A 23,113-nucleotide genomic window follows, 5' to 3' on the forward strand; every position below is an offset into this window, starting at 1 on the left:
AAGAAGCCCTGCAGGCTCAGTGTGGCTGCGGCAATGCACTGATACAGTGGCGATGCCCCCTCTGCTCTGCCAATCAGGAGGGCAAGAGCCTGGTGTATTCTCACCTCTCTACCATCTGCTTGTACCGTGGGATATCTCTGGCATACAGTAACTTGTTTATAGGAGAGTCCTAGAGGGGGGGAAAACATTTACATGTTATACTCGAAATACAGTATGGTTACATGAATGTTGAGAACCTGCATGCTCTCATTATCTAGTATTCTTTCTTTCAAAACCCCTGGCATCTCTTACTCTCCCTTAATTTCTGCTAGACCTGCCGTTCCCCCTTATAGCATCCTCGGTAAGGTATGTGTGTGGCTCACCCTGCCCAGCTTGTGCTCTGCGATGGTACATGAGTCCATGAAGGTCTGGGCTATGACAGACAGCACAGCATCCACATGGTCTGATGCCTGAACATCAAAGATGAACTGGGGTTCTTCAAGATGTTGATCCAGAACCTCAGGGGTAAACTGGTGGGAAAACAAAACAACAAACAAGTCGCACCATATAAAATGCCAAAATAACTTAAGTCTATTCAATGACCAAGCCCTGGGCCCAGATTCCCAAAACACTACACAAAAAATGTAAAACATTTAAAAATATGTATAATAAAAACGGCTACATTGGATTAATTTTGTAATTTCTTTCATTTTTCGTTGTTGAACATTTTACCCATTTTTCTCCCCAATTTCGTGATATCCAAATTGGTAGTTACAGTCTTGTCCCATCGCTGCAACTCCAGTACGAATTCGGGAGAGGCGAAGATCGAGAGCCATGCGTCCTCCGAAACATGACCCTGCAAAGCCGCACTGCTTCTTGACACTGCTAGCTTAACCCGGAGGCCAACCGCACCAATGGGTCGGAGGAAACAAAGTACAACTGGCAACCGAAGTCAGCATGCATGCACCCGGGCCGCCAATAGGAGAGTCGCTAGAGCGCAATGGGAAAAGGACATCCCGGCTGTCCAAACTCTCTCCTAACCCGGATGATCCTGGGCCAATTGGGTCTGTAGTGACGCCTCTAGCACTGCAATGCCATGCCTCAGACCGCTGCGCCAAATCTGGAGGCCCCAATGTAGCTCACATATCAAATCATTTCTGGGTAACTATTAAGTACAATAATTTCCGGATTATAAACCGCTACTTTATTCCCAGGCTTTGAACCTCGCGGTTTATACAATGACGCGGCTAATTTATGGATTTTTCCCGCTTTCAAAAAAACTGAGCACCATCACATAATGCCGTGTTTCGTTAAAGCCTATTTATTTTTGTTACAAGCCATGTTTCGTTTAAAGGCTGTGTAAAGTTAATTTGTTTCAATGTACCTGTAGGCACCTGTGGCTTATAGACATGTGCGGCTTATTTATGTACAAAATACATATTTTTAAATAATTCAGTGGGTGCGGTTTATATTCAGGTGCGCTTAATAGTCCAGAAATTACGGTACCTTACTGTGATCTTTCAAGCAATAACTTTGTTAGTACTGTCTGGGAATGGTCTGAGTGGAGAGGGGGAAAACTGAAAACTAGCTGTTATTGGCAGAGAGGTTTGAAACTCTTTCTTATTGGTCTATTAGCTAATTTACCGTAGACTAAAAGAGCATTATCATAATTTGCACAATTTTACAGTATTAATCCAACCTTAGTGTTGACTGCCCTGGGCCTTTGAGAAAAAATAAGTTCACAAGATAGTTCATACGTACATTCCTCAACAATTGACCCTTCGCTAAGCTCCGCCCTCCTTGGTTACTGTTTCAACCTCAGACAACATGTTCCCGGGAAGCCCAATTCCCCATTCAACCACTGGCAAAATCTGCACACAAATTATCTCAAACTGCGTTTCTAATACACAATTAAATTAAAACGCAGACTATCCCATGCTAATCAGGAAACTGTTTAGTATGTTGTGGTAGACTTCACAGGGTCTGGCAAAAATATGTTTGTAGTCTAGTTAGCGGTCTCTGGCTCTGAATTCACTGTCAGCATGCAGTCAACGCTATAACCACGTTTGGAGTGAACTACAGTGGTTGCTCAATTAAAGGTTTTGAGCTTATGCCGTAACCATTTATGGTAGATGGTGGCAGATTCTGGTAAATTGCGTCATTCTGTCATTGCATCAAACTATCACACAAGGGGGAGTAAGAACGCTGATCTATCAGTAGTCTGAACTGTGGAACAAATTGACTATATTTTGGTAAATTAATGGAGGTGTGAATGTTTCAGTCCAAGAGTCTCTCTTTAAGGCAATAGAGTCCTGCATCAGGCAAAAAAATAATAATTGCTGGCAGGTGGTCCCAGAGTTGAGATAACTTGGGTAAATACAATGGTGCAATTACACTTGACGTGTGGACTGAAGATTTTTCGAAAAATAGGTATTGTCGGCATTTGGCTTCTCTCCCTCTAAAAAGAGACAGAAAAAAATTCTCGACTTGATAGCCCCTCTATATAAAGTGAGTTTCTGAAACGGAGTCCTTCTTTGCTGAAGTGAAGAATAAACTGAATGAAAGAGTCTAGCGAGGATAGGGAGGGGAAAACATGGTCGATATTTTCAAGACCTGAGTTACTTTTATCTATGAAATGTACTAGTTTATTTAGGCAATTTAATTAATTTAGGCTTATGCCACAAAATAACACTATTTGTCAGCAAAGCTGAGTGATCAAAATAAATAAGTACCAACATTCTTTCTGATAGTCTTTAAAAAATAAATGTTTTGACAAAGTTAACCTGCTCATGTTGTGTGGGTTCAATTATATGTGACGTTATGGTTACAATGAAGAATGTAAACAAAATAAATCCTATTCATAAATGAATAATCAGATGCGTGTTGCAAGCTTGTCTTTTTTCCATATTTAAAAAATATATATTTTATTTGATATTTTTAGACAATACATAACATACACACACACAAACGACAACTACATCATACCTGTCCAGACCCACCTGCTAACACCCATCTCCAGCGCCCACCGCACTCTCCGCCACATGGCCTCAAATTGCACCATTTTGTTTCTCTCCGTCGCCCACTCGCACTTTGAACATTTGGATAATAAAGCATTTAAAAAGTCTTACATTGGTTGATTATCATTTAAGTATCCGTTTAAAAAATAAGATTAACGAGAAAAGTATCGTCCAACCCTTATACAGCGTCTTCGGAAATTATTCAGACCCTTTGACTTTTTCCACATTTTGTTACATTACAGCCCTATTCTAAAATGGAATAAATAAAATTCCTTTTTTTGTGCTGAGTTTACTTGTCTATATAAGGTCCCACAGTTGACAGTGCATGTCAGAGCAAAAAAAACAAGCCATGAGGTCAAAGGAATTGTCTGTAAGAGCCCTGAGACATCATTGTGTTTGGTTGCAGATCTGGGGAAGGGTATCAAAAAATGTCTGCAGCATTGAGGTTCCCCAAGAACACAGTGGCTTCCATTATTCTTAAATGGAAGACGTTTGGAACCGCCAAGACTCCTAGAGCTGGTCGCCTGGACAAACTGAGCAATCAGGGGAGAAGGGCCCTGGTAAGGGACGTGACCAAGAACCCAATCGTGACAGAGCCCTAGAGTTCCTCTGTGAAGATGGGAGAACCTTCCAGAAGGGCAACCATCTCTGCAGCACTCCACCAATCAGGCCTTCATGGTAGAATGGCCAGATGGAAGCCACTCCTCAGTAAAAGGCACATGACAGCCCGCTTAGAGTTTGCCAAAAGGCACCTAAGGACTCTGACGTTGAGAAACACCATTCTCTGGTCTGATAAAACCAAGATTGAACTCTTTGGCCTGAATGCCAAGCGACAAGTCTGGAGGAAACCTGGCACCATCCTTACGGTGAAGCATGGTGGTGGCAACGTCATGCTGTGGGAGATGTTTTTCAGTGGCAGGGACTGGAAGACTGGTCCAGATCGAGGGAAAGATGAACGGAGCAAAGTACAGAGAGAATCTCAAAGAAAACGTGCTCCAGAACGCGCCGGATCTCAGACTGGGGCGAAGGTTCACCTGCCAACAGGACGACGACCCTACGCACACAACCAAGACAACGCAGGAGTGGCTTCGGGACAAGTGTCTGAATGTCCTTGAGTGGCCCAGCCAGAGCCCAGACTTGAACAGATCAATCATCTCTGGATAGACCTGAAAATAGCTGTCCAGCAATGTTCCCCATCCAACCTGACAGAGTTTGAGAGGCTCTGCAGAGAGGAATACAGGTGTGCCAAGCGTCATACTCAAGAAGACTCGAGGCTGTAATCGCTGCCAAAGGTGCTTCAACGTACTGAGTAAAGGGTCTGAATACTTAAGTAAATGTGATTTTTAAAAATCTGTTTAATACATTTGCACAAATTTCTAAAAACCTGCTTTTGCTTTGTCATTATGGGGTAGAGATGTGTAGATTGATGGGGGGGGGAACTATTTAATAAATTGTAGAATAAGGCTGTAATGTAACAAAATGTCAAAAAAGGGGTCTGAATACTTTACAAATGCACTGTGTGTGAAATAAGTTTGGATTTTGAATGGGCCATTATCATGCAGCTGTCGGAACAGGGGCGTATGAACTTGAGTAACGAATGTTAGAAAAGTGAAGCAATGCGCTTAATATTAAGAAAGTTGAGAAATAAAGTAGGCCTAGCCTATAGAAAGCTGATGGGCTCCTGCTCTTTTTAATAGTGTTCATCAAAACTCTTTTCTCACACAATTGCTTAGCATACCCTATAGAAATGTTGCACAACATGGCTTAACACTTAGTGTACAAAACATTAGGAACAGCTGCTCTTTCCATGACAGACTGACCAGGTGAATACTATGATCCCTTATTAAATTGTTATATCCACTTCAAATCAGTGTAGATGAAGGGGAGGAGACAGGTTAAAGAATGATTTTTAAGCCTTGAGACAAGGATGGTGTGTGTGCCGTTCAGAGGGTGAATGCAAGTGCCTTTGAACGGGGTATGGTAGTTTCCCTTCCGTATCAAGAATGGTTCACCACCCAAAGGACATCCAGCCAACTTGACACAACTGTGGAAAGAATACGAGTCAACATGGGCCAGCATCCCCGTGGAACACTTGCCACCTTGTAATCCATGCCCCGACAAAGAGGTTTCTGAGGGCAAAAGGGAGTGCAACTCAATATTCTGAAGGTGTTCCTAAAGTTTTAGGATTTCTTAAAACCCTCTTTAACCTGTTTCCTCCCCTTCAGCTACACTGATTGAAGTGGATTTAACAGGTGACATCAATAAGGGACCATAGCTTTCACCTGAATTTACCTGGTCAGTCTATGGCATGGAAATAATATTTTGCCCACTCAATGCATTTCATTCCATGCATCTACCAGCTACGAGGAGCTGATTCTGGCTGAGCAACAAGTGATCCTATTCCGCTCAAACTCTGAATGCCAGGGTGCTCATGAAGTGTTTGATTTTTGATTGCATTTGCATTGATGTCAGAGTGATTCGAGGGACAATAGCAAGTTTGGTAGGCTACTAATGACCATCAGCGGCATCAGAGCACAGTTTTAGAAAAGCCTAGTTGCTGTGACCCAACGGTCACGTGAAATTTGACTGCGGTCAAGACTCGTGACTGCTGGTGTTGCGATAATATGGTCACCGTAACAGCCCTAGGTGTCCCCGCAGTGTGTGACAACGCCAGACACTGCTGCTCATGTGATCAAAATCATTATTTTTGTGATCATGGTACATGTCCCTCCTAATAAAAATGTCCCCCAATCCTGCTGATTTGAGCTGCTGGACAGTATTTGCCACACTTGGATGAGAAAGTGAACTTGCCATTTCCAAAAGGTTTAGCTCAGTGGGGAATTGGGGATGAGCTGATAGGTGCCAGGGTTTCATTAAATAAACTAAACTATAGGCATAACACTTTTTATTGCACATTTAGGCCTAATGAAACTGAACCATTTGGTGATGTTAAACTTCAAATTCACTGGCATAATGTAGAATAGCCATACTCATTGATAGCTTATACTTTAAAATGCTTTTGGTGAATTTACGAGGTATTGCAAGACAAGACATTGCGAGATAGATTACCAAGATAGCCTAGGTGGCAGGTAGCCTAGTTGTTAGAGCTTTGGGCCAGTAACCGAAACGTTGCTAGATCGAATCCCCGATCTGTTGTTCTGCCCCTGACCAAGGCAGTTAACCCATTGTTCCTAGGCTGTCATTGTAAATAAGAATTTGTTCTTAACTGACTTGCCTAGTAAAATAAAGGTTAACTAAAATATTCCAACTGCCTCTTGCTCTCCCTCGCTGGCTTGCCTGTTGTTCCTCTTCGCTATGAAATATGCCAGTGTCTGTTGCGTGTAGAAGAGCCTACTTACTAATTGACAGCCCCTACTTTCATGAACTTTGGAGACATTGCATGCCAAGAAATTGAGAGATACAACTTTTGATTACTGTTGCTCTGCATGATTTTGACTGTCTGCCTGGTGGCCGACCTTGCCTACCTATGCCCCTCCCCTGGCTCTACCATGAAAGATGTAAGAGTTTGTGTTCTTGGAAGTAGCTTATGGCAACTACTCAGACTCTGTTGCAAAAAAACGGAATCTTAGGATTCGAGGAAAATGGGAGCCAAACAGGAAAGGAGTCGAGGAAGCAATTACTTTGGAGTCGACTCCACCACTATCCCTTCATTCTTCTTACAATATCATATCCAGATCAGAAGGTTTAAGATGGTACACTACTAGATCATGTATGTTGTGTTTTTTTGCTATGAGCTAAAGGGGTTTAAGAGGGTACACTCAAGTCAATGTTGCATTATGTGAGTACCACAAATTACTACATTTTTGGTCACTTTACCCGAAAAATGGTGGGACACAGACCATCCATCATGACCGTTCACATACTGCTAGTACAAAAACATGTATTTTTTCGTTGTACTACCACAGTACAACGTAAGGGCCAGACATTCCTAGCAAAATTCTTGCTTGAGAAATAGTTTTGTTAAAAAGCTATTTTTGCCCATTTCAATGGAAATCAATTACAGTAAGGTACTTAATTGTTACCCAGAAGTGATTTGATATTGATAAACGAGCCCAGGTCTGTATTGGTTACTGTAATTACAAAGGACAGGAAACACTTGTGTTCAAAAGCAAATGAGCCAGTAGTAGTAGTAGTACCGAGTTACCTGTTAGTCTTCCAGATGTGGATGGTCTCAGGGTCTGTAATGTTGTGTTGCAGAGCCTGCTCATCCAGCAGGTCAAAGAAGTACTTGACAGCCATGGGAACTGGCTGGTTAGTGCTCAGGATCACTGTGAACAAGTCATCCACAAACTTCTGCAGTGTGCCCTGGGAGAGAGAGTAGGAAGATATGGGGATAAATATATGCACAAGTGTAAATATTACACATACCGTTTGTGTGTGTGTGTGTGTGTGTGACTGCTTGTTTGTTGCATTGTGTTGTGCATGTGCATTCTGGCACCTTCATGGAGAGTAGGCGTGTGAGGTAGATCTCAGGAATGGCCTTGGCCCTCTCTCTCTCCCTCTCTCTCAGACTGCCACGCCTGTGTTTGGGCAGGTCTGGCTCCTCATTGGCTTTCACCAGGTGCCAGAGCTTCACACCTCCCTCGTCCCCATCGTCCAACATGGGTGTCTCTGATAGAGGGACACACACGGTCAAACATCTCTGATATAGTCTAGGTACAGTGTAGAAGTTATATCTTTATGTTTCAAATGCAGCTCTTGTGCATTGTCCAAATTTGGTAGCAATATCCTATGACCATGCTGCACGTATGTGCCATAGATTAGTTGAGACTCAACTCTCTCCAGGAAAGTAGTCATGGTTGTCATTGTGTATGTGCTTGGAGTTCCGGGGTACCAGTGCAACAGTGGCTCCATCCGGAACCTGCAGACCATTTGTAAAATCATTCAGTCAAATTAACAAAGTAAACAAAAAAAAATACTTCACAGTCATGTAGTTAGTCATTCTAGTTAAAGGAGATCGGGATGGATGGGATGTGTGGCCTGCCATTTCTGACCTTGTAGTGCTGCAGGGTGTTGAGGCGTTTCCAGGAACCCTGCACCACCGACGTCAAGTCCTCGTCTGACAGGATCAGGTGACCTGCCATGCCCGCACGCCACTCTGATCAAGGACACGATACAAAAGATTAGCTATCAAAAAAGTTGATTATAACTGATGACCAAGGAAGGATTCTGTTGGCTTTGTCAATTCTAGGGTGTTTCCGGTTTATAGTACGCCCATTAACTTGGATAAATGTTCGTTGGCTTCATTTCTACCTGGCATGCCAGGATGGACAAAGATGTCACCTTTTCAGATTGAACAGTGAATGACAGAGAGCTGTAGTGGAGGCTCACCCAGGTGGAGAGAGTCTGCGTGGGGCCTCTGGGAGAAGGACATGCCCTTCCATGCCTGTTCCAGGACCTTCTCCTTCACCTGGGTTATGGTGTCACAGTCCAGCACCTTGGCAGGAGCGGTCTGGGGCACGCCACCGTTGCCTGTCGCTGGCATGAGGACATTCAGCGTCTGGAAGGTTAATGGTAGTTCATTAAATCACTACACAAAAAAAACAGGACTACTTCACCATGTTTGCACAGCTCCTTTATTCCAGCCCCTGCTTTATAATGATAAACAAAACCTGAATGTAGATGTGTATTTATGGTAAAGGGACATCAGGGTTTGTGTGTGCTGTGCTCTCACCAAGGTTTTGTACTCTATGTCCTCGCGGAGCAGCCTGTTGTCGTTGAGTGTATACTTGGCCTTTCCTGTCACGGCGTCCACCGGTCCCTTGTCCACCTGGTGTTTAATGGCTCTAAACAGCATGTAGAAGGACTCCCCTGCAGTGTCCTAATAACACAGCACAGATGGGACATGTTTCTTTAAATGACTCTTTAGTGAGGAGACACAGGGGGGTGAATGGGGAAAGAGCAGGCTGAGCTACTCACCCTCAGGAAGGTGAACAGACAAATGGACATCCAGTTGGTCAGGAGCTTCTCGACCACTGATTCAGTTCTGAAACAGAACATGTCCCACGTGAATGTGTCAAACACAGATAGGAAAACCACAAGAGACTTTAAAAAAGACACAGGAAGAAGCCTGCCATTACCCAAGACTGATGAGAACATATACTGATCAGCCCCCCTCACCTTCGAAGCATGAGTTTGGGGTTCTTGGCCACGTACTGCACCACCAGGTCGTTTAGCAGAGTCTTGAGGATGTCAGTGAAGTACTCCAGCTTCCCATGCAGGGCCACGGTGAGCAGGGAGGCCACGTAGGCCCGGTCCCGAGGGGAGAAGGTCCGCTGCACCTCCAGGGTGTGGATGAACTGGGAGAGAGTGGCACAAAGGGGTCAAAACAGTGACACAGTGAAAGTGAAGCATAACGTGCATGCGTTACATATTACCGCTGACGTTTTATAGTCTGAATGGTATTGAGAGGTACGGTAGGTCAAGTTCACTTCTTCAGAGTTGGTTAAGGTTACCTTGGTGAGGAATAGTTTGCTGTTGAGGAGGTTGGACAGTTGAACCAGTCCCTGCTCCACCGTCTGTCTACGGCACTCCGGCACGTCCAAATCTCGCCTCAGTGGCGACTCCCGGTGGCCAGGAAAGAAAATGCGCTCGGCATACGCCTTGTAGTCCAGGAAGGGAATACCAGAACCCACCAGGTCACTTGAACAGTCCATCATCTCAGTCATTAGGTCTACACAGAGGGAGGAAAATAGACCACATTGAGATCGTGAGAATCCTTTCAGCAAAATCATATATAACCTACACCTGAAAAACCTTACTTATTTGAAGCCACTAGGTTTTTGTGATATAAGATGCGGTTTTGTGAACTTATGTTGAAGCTTATGGCACTTTCACCTGTGAACTCTTTCTTGCAGCGGTCCCTCACACTGGTCTCCAGATTCTCCAGCTGAATCTGGACCTTCTTGTAGTCCCTCACGGCCTGTTTGCTTTTCCTCCTGACAGAGATGCATACGGACAGACAGAAAAGCTCACATCCAGTATACTGTACCAAGCATTACTTTGAACAGATGAAATGGTGTATACTTGGCAAAGTAGAGTGACTGTTGGCACCCACCTATATATGAGCACTATGATGACAACGATGAGGGCTACGATGGAAGCCCCCACCCCTACGCCCACCTGGGCCTCCAGGGGGAAGGTGGACTGGCCTTGGGTGTCATACTGCACTCTACCTAGGGAGAAGTTCAGGTTCCCCATCTGGACCTGGGACAAGACAGCAATTGATTTTAGAGTGGAAGGATTAGATTCAACGTTGAAGTGTTTTACACTTGTCATCCCTACAACCACCACAACTAAATAATATTCAGAATTACACAGATTTGAACAAACTTATTCACAAAAGACATGTGCCCTCTTTGATTTCCAATTCCAATAGTGGTGACGCAAGGAGTGAAGACGTACAGTGAACTCGGGGAGAGAATCCATGCCCTCCTGCTTCTTGCTGGCCATCACAGAGGGCTGCTGGGATGGAGGCTCACAGTAGAGGTGGTTATGGGTCAAGGTTTTCACAGAGCATACCCCTTCCCCAATCAGAGCCACCACCTCCTCCTTAAAGATGGCCAGGTCCAGGTTCTCCCCCTAGATCATAACAATAACGATATTGGAGAAAGCCAACTGGACAGGAAACAGACAACACTCGCAGGTTCTGAGAAACTGTTATGGTAGCAGAAATGGGATGTAACAGAGACCTCCACAGAGATGATGCTGCCAGGTTTGTGGTGGTAGGGTTTGCTGGGGTCATTCTGGTTCAGTGGGTACAGTCTGGGGTTGAGCTCGTAGCTGAAAGCTCCACTGCCCACAGAGTTGAAGTCAAAGTGCAGGTTATCCAGTAGGAAGTCCACCTTGACCCGAGCATGGTGGGCCTCCATCCCCACGGCAGGCGTAGGGCACAGCATCAGAGAGGAGCTGCTCACAGCACAACTCGTCTCAAACTGGAGAGCAAGAGATGAGAGGCGTATTTATAGATATTTATTGAAAGCAATAGCAGTGATTGATTCTCAACTTTACCTTTAAAAAGGTGATACATCACACTACGTGATCAAAGAAAAGAGAGCCTATCCCCAAACTAAGCCAGTAGACATCTGAACACCATGTTAGAGGACTCAACATACATTTCAGTTGAATAGAAAAATAATAAATAAGCCATTTAGCAGAATGCTTTTATCCAAAGAAACTTAGTCATGTTTTACGTAAGGGTGGTCCCGGGAATCGAACCCACTATCCTGGCATTGCAAGCACCATGCTCTACCAACAGAGGACCACCAGTTTACCTTTTTTACCACACAGAGTGCGTCTTCAAGACAGTCTGGCTCAGGAACTATCCGTCTTTGTCTCTTGAGTGGGATTTCTGTGCGTCTCACTCTACTCTCTCCATCTCTGCTGCTCCTCCGCGTCCTCCTCTTCTTCCTTGGAGAAAGGGACTCCAGAGGACTAAGGGTCACCCGGATTCGGGGCTCCTGCACTACATCTAGGTTTTGCCCAGACACGCGGATCATTCTTCCACCACTGGACACACAGAGAGAAGAAGAATTTATTACATGAATATTACATGAAAAAAATATGGCAATTCATTGCGAGTGACATTGTGACACCCACCTGAGGAAGCTTTTTGAGGGTGCAGCCATGGTTATGTTAGGATCTGAGGTGTAATGATAGATGGCTCCCTGTAGATGGCGCTCTGCTCTACCAAACCGGACTGTGATTCCATGCTCTCCAGTTCTGTTGCTGCCCCCTGTCATACATGTAATCTGGTCATCCACGACCTCAGAGGAGCTAAAAAAATAATTCATTTAAAAGATGTCACAACTACTGCTACAGCAGGTTACAGGACTTTATTAAGGACAAATGATGTATGAATTCTCATATGCAGTGCTGACTCCACTTGCTTTACAGTGGTTGATCTGGTGACAATGTAAGAGATGCGTAAGAGACTTACATGAGGCATGAGACTCCTCCAATAAGCACGCTGACCTCACTGGGGTGTCCAGTCTTCAGGCTCTGGCCCATTATGGTCAATTCTGAGCCCCCGGCCTTGGGCCCCTTCTGAGGGGCTATCCCCATCAAAGTCGGGTCCTGAGGGCAAGAGGAAGGGCATTAAGAATACATTATCAGACTGAGGGCAAGTGTCCATTTGGCTAGAGCAAGATTTTAGTAGAGTATAATAATGTCTGTTATAGATACCTGGAAGCTGAACCTTTGACTGGAAAGTCCAAGCCCTCCTCCTCTCACCTCGACTGAGGCCTGACCACTCTTCTCTCCCCCACTGGCTGTGGTCTCACACACAATCCTAGAGGGGAATCGGAGAATTACCGCAGGTTCTCATTCTGAATGCAGATACAACTAGAGCTGCAGAAGATGGAAATAAACGTTGTTGCACGAGAAGAACATTACCTTGAGGAGATCTCATATCTGCTGTTGATGACCGTGCAGGGGACACCAGCTATAGTGACAGAGTTCTGGATGTCTTCAGCTTTCTGTCCAAGATTGGAGCCTGAGATGGTCACCACAGTACCACCCTCTACTGGTCCAGAGATGGGCTCCATCTGCAACACACAGTCACGGAGAAGTTTAAAAAGCGAGTCCATGTCACTGTCTGAAGACACGTCAACCATAAAAAGACAAGGACGCAAATCAAGCCTCACTAAGTGGATGACGGGTGCTGGGCAGGACTGCTTGATTTCGCCAGCGCAGGAGTCCCGGTAACTGCATTTGGAGCGAGCTCCCCCGCACCACGCACAGCCGTACTTCTGATCAGCCGTACGACACCGGCTGCAGTCTGACCGGCCCACAGAGCAGTTAAACAACGTCACTGGAACAGAGAGGATTACCGGGAGTCAACAACACCGCATAATCTGAAGAAGAGGTCATCTCAATGAGATCTACATCAGTAGCTCTCTTGTATAACCTACCATGAAGGTCGTCCGCACTATCAATCTGAAAGGTGTTTCTCCTCCTCACATTGATCACGGCATTGTACTCCTCCACAAAGGCAGTATAGGCGTACTGCAACATGACAGAAATAAGGTAGTCATAGCAGTGACCACAATCACAGATGCCCACATACAGTGCCGTGAAAAAGAAGGTACTCGTCCTCTTTCTGATTTTCTCAATTTTTGATACTGAACGTTATCCGATCTACAACCAAAACCTAATATTAGGTAAAGGGAACCTGAATTTACCACAAAAAAAAGTCTTAATTGGGCTCAAGTTTGCCAAAAAGCACCTGGATGATCAAGACTCTTGGAAGAATTTTCTAAAGACAGGGGAGTCAAAAGTATAACTTTTTAGACGACATGGGTCCCTTCGTGCCTGGCGGAAACAAAACACTGCATTCTACAGTAAGAACCTTATACCACCGGTCAAGCCACGGCGGTGGTAGTGTGATGTTTTGCTGCCTCAGGACCTAGACGACTTGCCTTAATAGAAGGAATTTTGTATTCTGTACGGTATCAGAGAATTTTACAGGAGAATGTCAGGCCATCCTGCTGTGAGCTGAAGCACAGCTGGGTCATGCAGCAAGACAATGATCCAAAACACACAATCAAGTCTACATGAAAATGGCTAAAAAGCAACACACTTGAAGTTTTGGAATGGCCTAGACAGTCTTGACCTAATCCTGAGTTTGGGCCAAAATTCCTCCACCGTGACTGATCAACAACTACAGGAAGCGTTTGGTTGGAGTCATTGCAGCTAAAGGTGGCACAACCTGTTATTGAGTGTAAGAGGGCAATTACTTTTTCACAAAAAAGGTATTGGTGTTGCATAACTGTTTATAAAATATGTATGCAATTGTAATTTGTTCACTCAGGTTCCTTTTATATAATATTAGGTTTTGGTCGAAGACAATAACATTCAGTATAAAAAAAATAAATATGCAAAAGTTGAGAAGATTTTAAAAACGGGCAAATACTTTTCCCACAGCACTATAGTTGAAACATCACTTCAAAAAAAACATGAAACACCATGCAGACAAACGCTGTTCAAATTAACAGCACTGTTGCAATACCACATAGGCTGATGCTGTATGACGACTGACCTGGTGTAGCTGGCAGGTGATGAAGTAGAGAGAGGGCTGGGTGTCGTCTGGCTCCACGTACGCGTCGACCACCACTGACCGCCCTTCGATGGTCAGCACACACTCATAGTCCAGATCCACATCCTGAACACACACACACACACACACCACGTTTTACACACCACGCATCTTGGGTAAAGTAAACCATCAGCCATTTGGGTTTTGCAAGCATTTCTCACACACCTGGAAGAGCTGAAGGTGGCGTCCCACCAGAGTGATCTTCCGCTCCACATGAACAGGAACAAGAGAGGAGCCCTGGACCTTCTCCACACACGGGCAGTCCTGATCATATTATAAGACATACGTTACAGGACACACACACACATGGGACATATGACATCAAACAATACACCAGCTTACATTTTCAGGTGAGGTCTCACCAATTTCAAATCATTAAACTAGACTGACTGTGTGAACAATTCAGCAAATCTCACACCAAAATGTAGCTCTGCAGTCTAAAAGTTTATTATATGCCACTGAAGTGAAGAACAAAAACACTGACAAAGCGTAAAACAAAAAAACAGCAGGTTTAGTTCAAACTGAAGACAGCCATTTTTGATGGTTTGATCTCCAAAGTATTGACAGTTGACCACTTCAATGACACTCAAAACATAAAACGTAATGGCGATGCAATGTTTGCACACATCAGACATAAATAAGAGGGTAGGAATTTCGGATCAAATTAAGAGTAACCTATTTTACACGATGCCAATGCAACTGCACTTATCCGATTCAGTGCATGTGTTGTACTGGGTGCATCAGCTAGACTGCCACTGAAAGACCCCACTCACCGGCAGATCAATTTCAGAGGAGTCAGACTGGTAGTCTGCTGAAGAGTCAGGGTCAGGTGTGAGGGTAAAGGATTGAGAGGGCTGGTTTGGGTCATCATCTCCAGAGGGCACTGTGGCAGAGGATGTTGGAGGGTCCATCTCTGACTCTCCCTCTCCCTTCTCCCATTCCTTTGTCCAGGGGGGTGAGTCTGTACCTTCAGAGGGGGCCAGGTGGACTTCATCCCCATCAGAGCCAGTGGGCAGGTCCATTAACAGGGGGACTTCATCCCCGTCAGAGCCAGTGGGCAGGTCCATTGACAGGGGGACTTCATCCCCGTCAGAGCCAGAGGGCAGGTCCATTAACAGGGGGACACCACTAGCAGTGGTTGATGTGGTGTCAGAGGAGGGCTCCGGCACAGTGTGGTCAGTGTCGGTGAGTCCATTTGTACTACTAGGAGCCTCAGTTTCTGGATACTCGGGCCAGTCTAGCAGCTCAACCCTAGTGACTGTTGTCTGCTCCGTCTCCCCTGTTCCAGCAGTAGTCCTGGGAAGGCTCCCGTCTCCATCCACTGAGGTCTCTCCAGCGGTGGTCTGTGTCCCTGCCTGCAGACTGGTTGTCACCTCTAGTGTTGCAGTGGTAGCCTGAGTGGCCAGTGTGGTTGAGGGTGTGGTGGTGGCAATGGTTGGTGAGTGGGTGGTGGGGACTGCGGTTGGCTCGGGGGTGGTGGTGGTGGGTGTGGTGGATGGGGGCACAGGTGTGCTGGCCAGGACTGGGGGAGTGGTCCTAATAGATGTCCCTGTGGGTGGGAGTGTTGGAGCAGCCAGGAGAGTTGGAGTTAGAGTGTCAGATTGTTTGGTTGCTGGGGGAGTGAATGTTGGTTTGAACTTGAGATGGTAACACAAATGAGCAGAAAGGGGAGAGGAGGGAGACGATGGTAAAACAAGAGGAATAGCAAGAAATATGCAAATAAATACATAAAGACTGAAATCACAAAAAAACTAACTGTTCACTAAAAAAAAGTACAAATTTAAAACAAAGACAATGGAACACGACAAAACATAAATAGACAGGACACGTACAAACTAACAGTTACCTAGGGGGCAGATTCCAGTTTCACTACAAAGCAAACCTGAATACACTGGTTAGTCTATATAGTTTGTACCAGCTAGCAGTCCTATAACTGCACTGCCTGATAACCTGCAGGTAGACTTACGTGTTTGTTGTAAATTGTGACTCCCTCATCACAGATTTTATTGGTGCACATGTGCTGGTGAATACACCAGTTACAGCCCCAGCGACTGCTTACACACCCTCTGCACCTGAAAACAGAGAGAAGACCGAGACAGAGAGGTTAACAGGGGGAGATATACAATTGCATTGTGGCTAGAAATGTCAGCCTTTTAACTCACGGCATGAGTCCAGAGAGCTGTTGGACCACACCACAGTCAAAGAAGGTGAACTCCCGAGCAGCCACAGTCACATTGCGGAAGCGAAGGGACAGGGGGATGGTGACTGAGTCTGAGCAGGAGAGAAGTCAGAACATCTCTTAATTACAGTACCCTCCAAAAGGATAGTTAGCTTTGGTGATCATTAAAGAAAGAGAAAGGAATCATTCTGCTTTGTAGTGTCAAATTGGACTCACACGGATGTCACTCACCTTCTCCCTGGCCAATGGGAGGCAGCCTGCTGGCGTCGGGAGTAGAGCAGATCACACCAGTGTCTGTGACAGTGGCCAGACGTTCCACATCCTGGTAGAAACAGCTGTATGCTTCGCCTTGCACTAGACTGGGCAACCCCTTCACTGACACAGCAATCTTCGAGAGAGAAGAGAGAGAAGAACAAAAATACATACAGGGTGTCCATTTCTTTTTCCTTTCAAGCTCGAAACAAGTAATGAATCTCCCCCTCCTCTCATGCCTTACGTCCGTCTCCTCTCCACGGCTGATGTTATACAGGCTCAGGGATTGGATACCGAGACACTGCTGCTGCTGGTGGTCAAAGCTCCACAGCCACTGGCCCTGCAGAGCCCCCCGACTGCACTGTGAACGCTGGACACACCTGCCATCACAGGGGGAAGTGGGGTTGAGCACAGGAGAGGAACAAGTGAGAAATGGGGAAGGTGATCATTCATTAATGTTGACATTTGCCTTTGCTCTTCCTATATTTTTGATGAGCTCTTAACTTAAATTTTCTTTGGTATAGAATAGTCAGTTGGTGCTTCCTCACCTGCCCTCCAGAACACACCAGCCACAGTAAGGGTCTCGGGCTGAAAGACAGGACTGACAGTCCAGGTGATCTCCACACTCTGCCACCGGTCGCTTCTCCACCTGAAAGGTTACCCGCATATTTTTCTTAAAAACAGCTGTACTATACAATGAAACCGTAGAGGTGCTATAATTGTGTTCAATCAATTATATTTTTTTTTCATACCCCCTCGCCCTGAACTACTACCAGTGAACTGCATGGTCAAAAATTCTAAAACACACCTGTACAGTACCTACTCTTGATCCTCTTCACTGCATTCCTGCACCAGCTGAAGACCCTAGACTGTATTAGGGGAGTCAAGTATCTAGCTAGCGATGATGTGTTTGAGCGGTGTTGTTCACTCAGACTAACCATTGCGCCGGTCATGACGTAGATGTGCGTCTCCGTCTGGTCCAGCAGGAGGTCACTGCTGATGGGCGAGTTGGGCTGGATGAGCGTGGAGGAGTACATCTCCACCCGGCCTCCAGAGCCTAGGAACACCTGGAGAGAAGCAGATGGTTATGGTCAGAAACCATCAACCATTTCCAAGTGTGAAGGTTATAAAACTCAGCACATACAGTACATATGAAAACGGAAAAAGATCATTGAAAAGGCTAAAGAAGTCTTGGCTAGAATGTGTCTAAAAGCAATTTGAAGGTGCATTTGTACTGTCTGCAGGATCATATTGTGAAGAGAACAGTTCATTTGATTGGCAGTCAGTAAATCTAATCTGGAGGATACCAAGACACCTTTGCCTAAGTGATTCATGAGCCCTCGAACTCTCAAGTTACCTGAGTTTAATGAGATTAGCATAGATTTTTATGTCAGACTCCATAAGCCTGTGCAGTGATCTCAGTGCTGTAAGCAGGAATCAAATTGCTTGTCAAGTGCAGTTTCTGTCAGCACATCTTAGCGAGCTGACAAAATAAGACACTCGATTTAGAAACCTGCAAGTTGTGTCCAAACTGTGTGTGTGTGTGTGTGTGTGTGTTCACGCATGCATGTGCACGTGTGTGTCTGAATGGTGGTTGTGGAATTTGGTGTGCAGTGATGAGATAATCCCTTTATAATGGGTAACTTCAGTCAGCTGCATACTAAGGGAGCTTTGATCAGGCACCTCAAAGCCCTCTGTTCTCTTCTGTCTGAGAAGGTCTCTCCCACCGGCTCGGACCACAGCGTTAACAAGGCTACCAGACGATATCCAGAGTAGAAGTACGTCTGAAACACTATCTTGATCTAGATCTCAAGTATTAACAAATAAAATGCATCATGACCTACTGTAACTTGGCATACCTTGTGCAAATTCCCTTTAGAGTCTCCTAAAAAGGCAATGGTGTGCCCAGCCCTCATACCAACAGCCACAGCAGTGAGACGGGCAGATGGGCTGTCCAATACTGCCTCAGCTTCCATGGGTACCCTGCTGGCCATTGGACTGGGGGTGTGGTCAGAGCCACAGGGATAAGCCTTTAGGGTGTTCTGGAAGACAGAGAACAAACAAAAACACATCTCTCAGAGAACGTTCCATTCACATGATCACAGGAACATGGTTATTCATTTTAAGTCCAACAGTATAACTTTCATTCAGCAATATTTAATGTACAGGTCTTTCACAGTCCAACCAATCCTCTTAGATTTTATAAGAGGATTAAATATTATACTAGGTGGGAAGCATACTAAGAATGCAATCTTGTGCCTTTGCTTTTGCGTAACCCCTTAAAGCCTACAAATAAGTCTTCAGCCCAACTCCAGTAAATTGGAAAGTCTTTTGTTACAGGGCTTGTTTACTTCAAAGCAAATTGTTTACCAAATGAACCATGTGTTCCAATCCATCTGTCAGTCTCGTTGGACTTCAAAGGGCTCTTACCCATCCGTGTCAGCCTTCATTTACCAGTCTGATAGCTGAGTCGGGACAGTTCGTTTTATTGATCCTAACGATCCCATTAAACCGCTCGTGGCTGCAGGTCAGGCAGGCCTGATGAGCTCCGGGGCTCCAGGCTGGAGGTCACCCCGGGGTCGTAGGCCTGCAGGGCTACTTCCCTCCCCGGCTTCAGGGATCTCTTGGCTCTTTGGCACAGTGCTCATTAAGGCCTTTCGTGAATTACAGGCCTTCCTCTCTCTACGGCTGCTCTGAGCGGAGGCTGGATCTACTCCTCTTCCAGGCTGCTGAAGCCAATAAGCCATTACAGCAGTGAAGGCAGAGAATAGTAGGAAGTAGGATTTAACTAGATAAGGCATTCCATTGGTAATAGTCTGATGTTAGGAAAAAAAATAGGGCAAATGCTTGGCATTGAGCAGAGGAAACCTACATTGAAATGTGTTTAATTCCGATGAAGCAGAGGACTCATGTGAAAGGTGCATGTATTGTTACAACAGCTGCTCCTCCGAACACCTTACCGTAGGTAAGTTGGCACAGCTGGACTTGACCTCATACTCTATGTAGGCCACCTCGCCTCCTCCCATCACCCGGCCATCCAGTGTGTAGCACAGGTCTCGTGTGGAGTCGATGAGTCTGTCCAGCTCGTCCAGAGGGTACACACACAGAGCGGAGTCCTCGGAGGGCCCGTTGGAAGAGCTGACCCGGGTGGAGAAGACCCCCAGCAGGGTCTCCCCCTCTCTGCCACCCCCCTGACCCACCTGGGCTGCCTGGAGGAGGTTGTAGTTCCTCTCTGGGGAGGAGGTAGAGGAGTGACACACCAGGGGTACCTCTACATAGGAATAGTAGGAGGTGTCATCCAGACACACGCGGGCAGCATACGTACGGTACTCCCGCGACACAGCCTTAATGTCACGGCGATAGAACAAGAAGTACACATGCCCACGGCGAGCGAAAGCGGCTACAAAATGGTGGTCGTACTCCGAGAGCCTTCCCGCCACGGCCAGCTTGGCTGTCTCCTCGTAAGAGAACACAGGCTCGTGGGCCAGATGGCGTGTGGAGATGGGCGGATGGCTGCTTGTGTAACCACGCCCCACATAGAGCACGGCCCGCTCCCCGCCTCGGGGCCCCACCACCAGCCCCACTGTGGATACCTCCGGGTCGTTGGCCGCCACATACTGGGTATCCACCGGCCTCTCTGTAGAGAACAAGACCTCCTTCACAGAGGTCAGGCTGCGCTTCTGGCAGGTGCCCTGGTGGACGTTACCACAGGTGATGAGCTCCATGGCTGAGGGGTCCACTAGGAGCAGTTTGTTGTGGTTGGAGGTGTGCCGGGCCTGGGGGCAGTTGGCCTCGGTGACAGGGGGAAGACACTCCTTACTATCAGTCACTGGGCCGGTCCTCTCCTCCTGCTCCAGACGCAAGCCGTCCAACCCGTCCAGTTGGAAGAGGTGGTCCCTGGCCCCCACGTAAACTGTGCCCACAGAGGGGTCCGGGTGCAGGACCAGGTGCTCAAAAGAAGTGTCATTTCTGGAGAAGCGTGGATAAGTGCGGACAGCGAGGGTGTATGAGGTGGTGATCAGTAGGAGGATGAGCAGGGCTGAGAACAGAGCCATCCCAAGTGGCATGGCAAATATTCTGCAAACACAAGAATAGTAAAAATAAATAAATACATTTTAAAAAAGCTCAACATCAAGTTTGCTATACAAATGCTTACAGTATTAATTAGATATCTATACAATATGTCTAACCATGTGTCCGACGATAAGCTCAAGACGCCAGTCTCCTCTTGATCATCCGCAAACATAACCCATTATTGTTCACTACACCTGTAGAGAAAATAAAATATGGAAATATTATTGCAAATGTAATGTTAGCCAATAATCCATCAGGAGTTACAACATTGGTTGGATCATGTTCTAGAATCTGCCACCCTGCCACTTATCTACATCACATGAGCCTTAAAGCGATGTTGCGCATTCTGACATTTAGGACACTTGTCACTCGTCACCTCACTACCCCAGCAAATCAATTGGCCAGTGGGAGTCCTCTATTACAGCTGCAACCCCTTCAATAATTGAGCAGCTCTTCCCCGTCCTCACCCTCCACCCTGGTGAGAGGTCAAGAATGGCTAAGTGCAGTAGTCCTACAGTACCTGACTGTAGCCAGTGACAAGAGGATGGGGCATAAGAGGGTGAAGAGAGCCCTAGTTGGTGGTCCTGGAGCAGGTGCGTCTGGTGTGCTGCTCTGATACAGTAAGTGTCTCAGTCAGACCCCTCTTTACTTATTCATGGAGGGATAAGAGGTCTGACAATTCTTGGACGGTAACTCTCAGGCCCACTGCCACAGGGTAGTTCATGAAAAATACATGCATAATTCCATGTGCATCATGTTTTATTGAGGCCAACCTATGTCCAGAATAGGGGTGCTTTGAGAGATAAGAATAGTATGGGGGAATAAAACACTTTCTAGAGCCATTAGCACTATCCACAACATGTCTATTTGTGGGCCTCTATTCCTGTCACGGTTGTCCTTGATGCTCAGTCTCAGTCTAGACCGATTGGCCTATGATACACAGCTGCACTGTGAGGCCTGGAAACAATGGAGAACACAGCCATGCTACTGGTCTGCAGTCCTCACCAGCTCTTTGAACGGCTGACATCCCATTGTCAATATTCATAGTGCATGGGGACCAATCGCCATGGGAACTTCCTCTTAGTAACTGGAGCAGCAGTATAGGACTGGGAAACCGATAGTCATTCCTTTTATACACAAAAAATAATAAAGTAGCCTCATTTTTTAATGATTTATTTGACATCCATCACATTTCCTCTTCCTGATCATGGCTGTAGTGACTTTTCACAAGATTATTCAGCTGAATGTAAGTACTTCTGGAATAGTAGAGTCTGCCAAATGCCCATATTGTAATTAGTAATGTAGCACTTTGTTACTACTGCTGCTACCACTGTAAAGTGTAGTGGTTGTAATGATAAAACAATAACTTGGGAGGAGGGGGGGCTCTGTAACAGGGGCATGCAGAGCCAACAATCTCCAGAGTTCATTGGCCGTGTCTGGAATGTTATGGCTCTGCCCTGGTGCAGACCAAGGAACCTATAAATAACTACTGCTAGGCTATTAGCCTGTCAGCATCACTGGGGGTCTGATCGGGGCTTTACAATTCCACTACACTACAGCCAAGTCCGCTGAGCTCCACAGCTCGACGAGACTCCCCTCTATGTTTATCAATCATTGAAAGTGGTTGCTGTGCACGTTTAACGTTCAACTCTTAATGATCTGTGACAGGGGTCTGAACGCTAAGACCCCATAAAAATGTGAGGTCAGCAGCGAATCTCTCCAAAAAGACAAGGGTGCGATTCTTCATGCGGCGTCTGAATGAGAGACGGCCTCAGGCTCGGAGGCCTGACATTGTTCTGCTGCTCCTGGCATCTCCCCTCTGGAACACAGCCAAATGGTACTGTACCCGTCTGCTTGAGTTATGACAGGCTCGGGGGAACACACAGCCACCATAGTTCATCGTTTTATGACTACGAGGCAGAATCCAACTACAGTACAGTTAATCTTAGACATAGATTTTCTGTTTTACAACACATAAAACGTCACAGCATAGGGTGTGATCGTCAGACTTTGAGGGTATTTTTGTAGTGAATAAAAACAGTCACGGCCAGTCACAGATGTGATTTCTACAGTATAGAATAGAAAATGTTTGTCGACAAAGAAAATGTTAACAAGCGAATATCAAAGGAGGATGCACACACACACACACACACACACACACACACACACACACACACACGTCGGCCCTCTGCCAGTTCCGTCTACTTCTTTAGGTCTATAGCAAACCACTCTAACAAACGCACAGAGGGTCTCTCTTCCCCTCTTTTTAAAAATGCCCCCGGTGTTGAAAAGGGAGTCTGTGTGTAGCCGTTGGTGGGAATAGTGTCCCTTTCAGTCCTCTCTGACCAAGTGGCTTCTCTGACCGGGTGGAGAATAAAGCCACTTCCTTGTAAAAAAAAGAGCTTCACACAGTCTGGCTTATAACGGGACCCTTCATGTAAGGCCTAGACCTTTCTGAAGGTGGTTTGTCAGCGGGAAGCAAGGTGCAGAAGAACT

At 46.0% G+C, this 23,113-nt stretch overlaps 1 protein-coding gene across 1 annotated transcript in view; it reads right to left on the reverse strand.

Moving 5' to 3' along the window:
* LOC115102639 (plexin-B1-like) overlaps window positions 1–23,113 on the reverse strand; it is a 56,162-nt gene that overhangs the window by 9,663 nt on the left and 23,386 nt on the right. Inside the window, 35 exon segments of the mRNA XM_029622782.2 lie at window positions 105–169; window positions 363–469; window positions 472–509; window positions 7,162–7,322; window positions 7,456–7,628; window positions 7,794–7,878; window positions 8,012–8,115; window positions 8,349–8,517; window positions 8,692–8,838; window positions 8,937–9,003; window positions 9,138–9,316; window positions 9,473–9,690; window positions 9,855–9,955; window positions 10,075–10,223; window positions 10,422–10,598; window positions 10,709–10,951; window positions 11,291–11,525; window positions 11,616–11,792; window positions 11,956–12,092; window positions 12,201–12,306; window positions 12,411–12,562; window positions 12,662–12,828; window positions 12,929–13,022; window positions 14,056–14,178; window positions 14,278–14,376; window positions 14,886–15,749; window positions 16,079–16,184; window positions 16,275–16,383; window positions 16,523–16,679; window positions 16,788–16,923; window positions 17,092–17,192; window positions 17,482–17,610; window positions 18,403–18,585; window positions 19,504–20,620; window positions 20,734–20,811. Coding sequence (XP_029478642.2) covers window positions 105–169; window positions 363–469; window positions 472–509; window positions 7,162–7,322; window positions 7,456–7,628; window positions 7,794–7,878; window positions 8,012–8,115; window positions 8,349–8,517; window positions 8,692–8,838; window positions 8,937–9,003; window positions 9,138–9,316; window positions 9,473–9,690; window positions 9,855–9,955; window positions 10,075–10,223; window positions 10,422–10,598; window positions 10,709–10,951; window positions 11,291–11,525; window positions 11,616–11,792; window positions 11,956–12,092; window positions 12,201–12,306; window positions 12,411–12,562; window positions 12,662–12,828; window positions 12,929–13,022; window positions 14,056–14,178; window positions 14,278–14,376; window positions 14,886–15,749; window positions 16,079–16,184; window positions 16,275–16,383; window positions 16,523–16,679; window positions 16,788–16,923; window positions 17,092–17,192; window positions 17,482–17,610; window positions 18,403–18,585; window positions 19,504–20,610 — 6,365 coding nt within the window. The 5' untranslated portion in view covers window positions 20,611–20,620; window positions 20,734–20,811.

The sequence above is a fragment of the Oncorhynchus nerka genome, linkage group LG20 (genome assembly GCF_034236695.1).
Source record: "Oncorhynchus nerka isolate Pitt River linkage group LG20, Oner_Uvic_2.0, whole genome shotgun sequence".
Classification (NCBI taxonomy): domain Eukaryota; kingdom Metazoa; phylum Chordata; class Actinopteri; order Salmoniformes; family Salmonidae; genus Oncorhynchus; species Oncorhynchus nerka.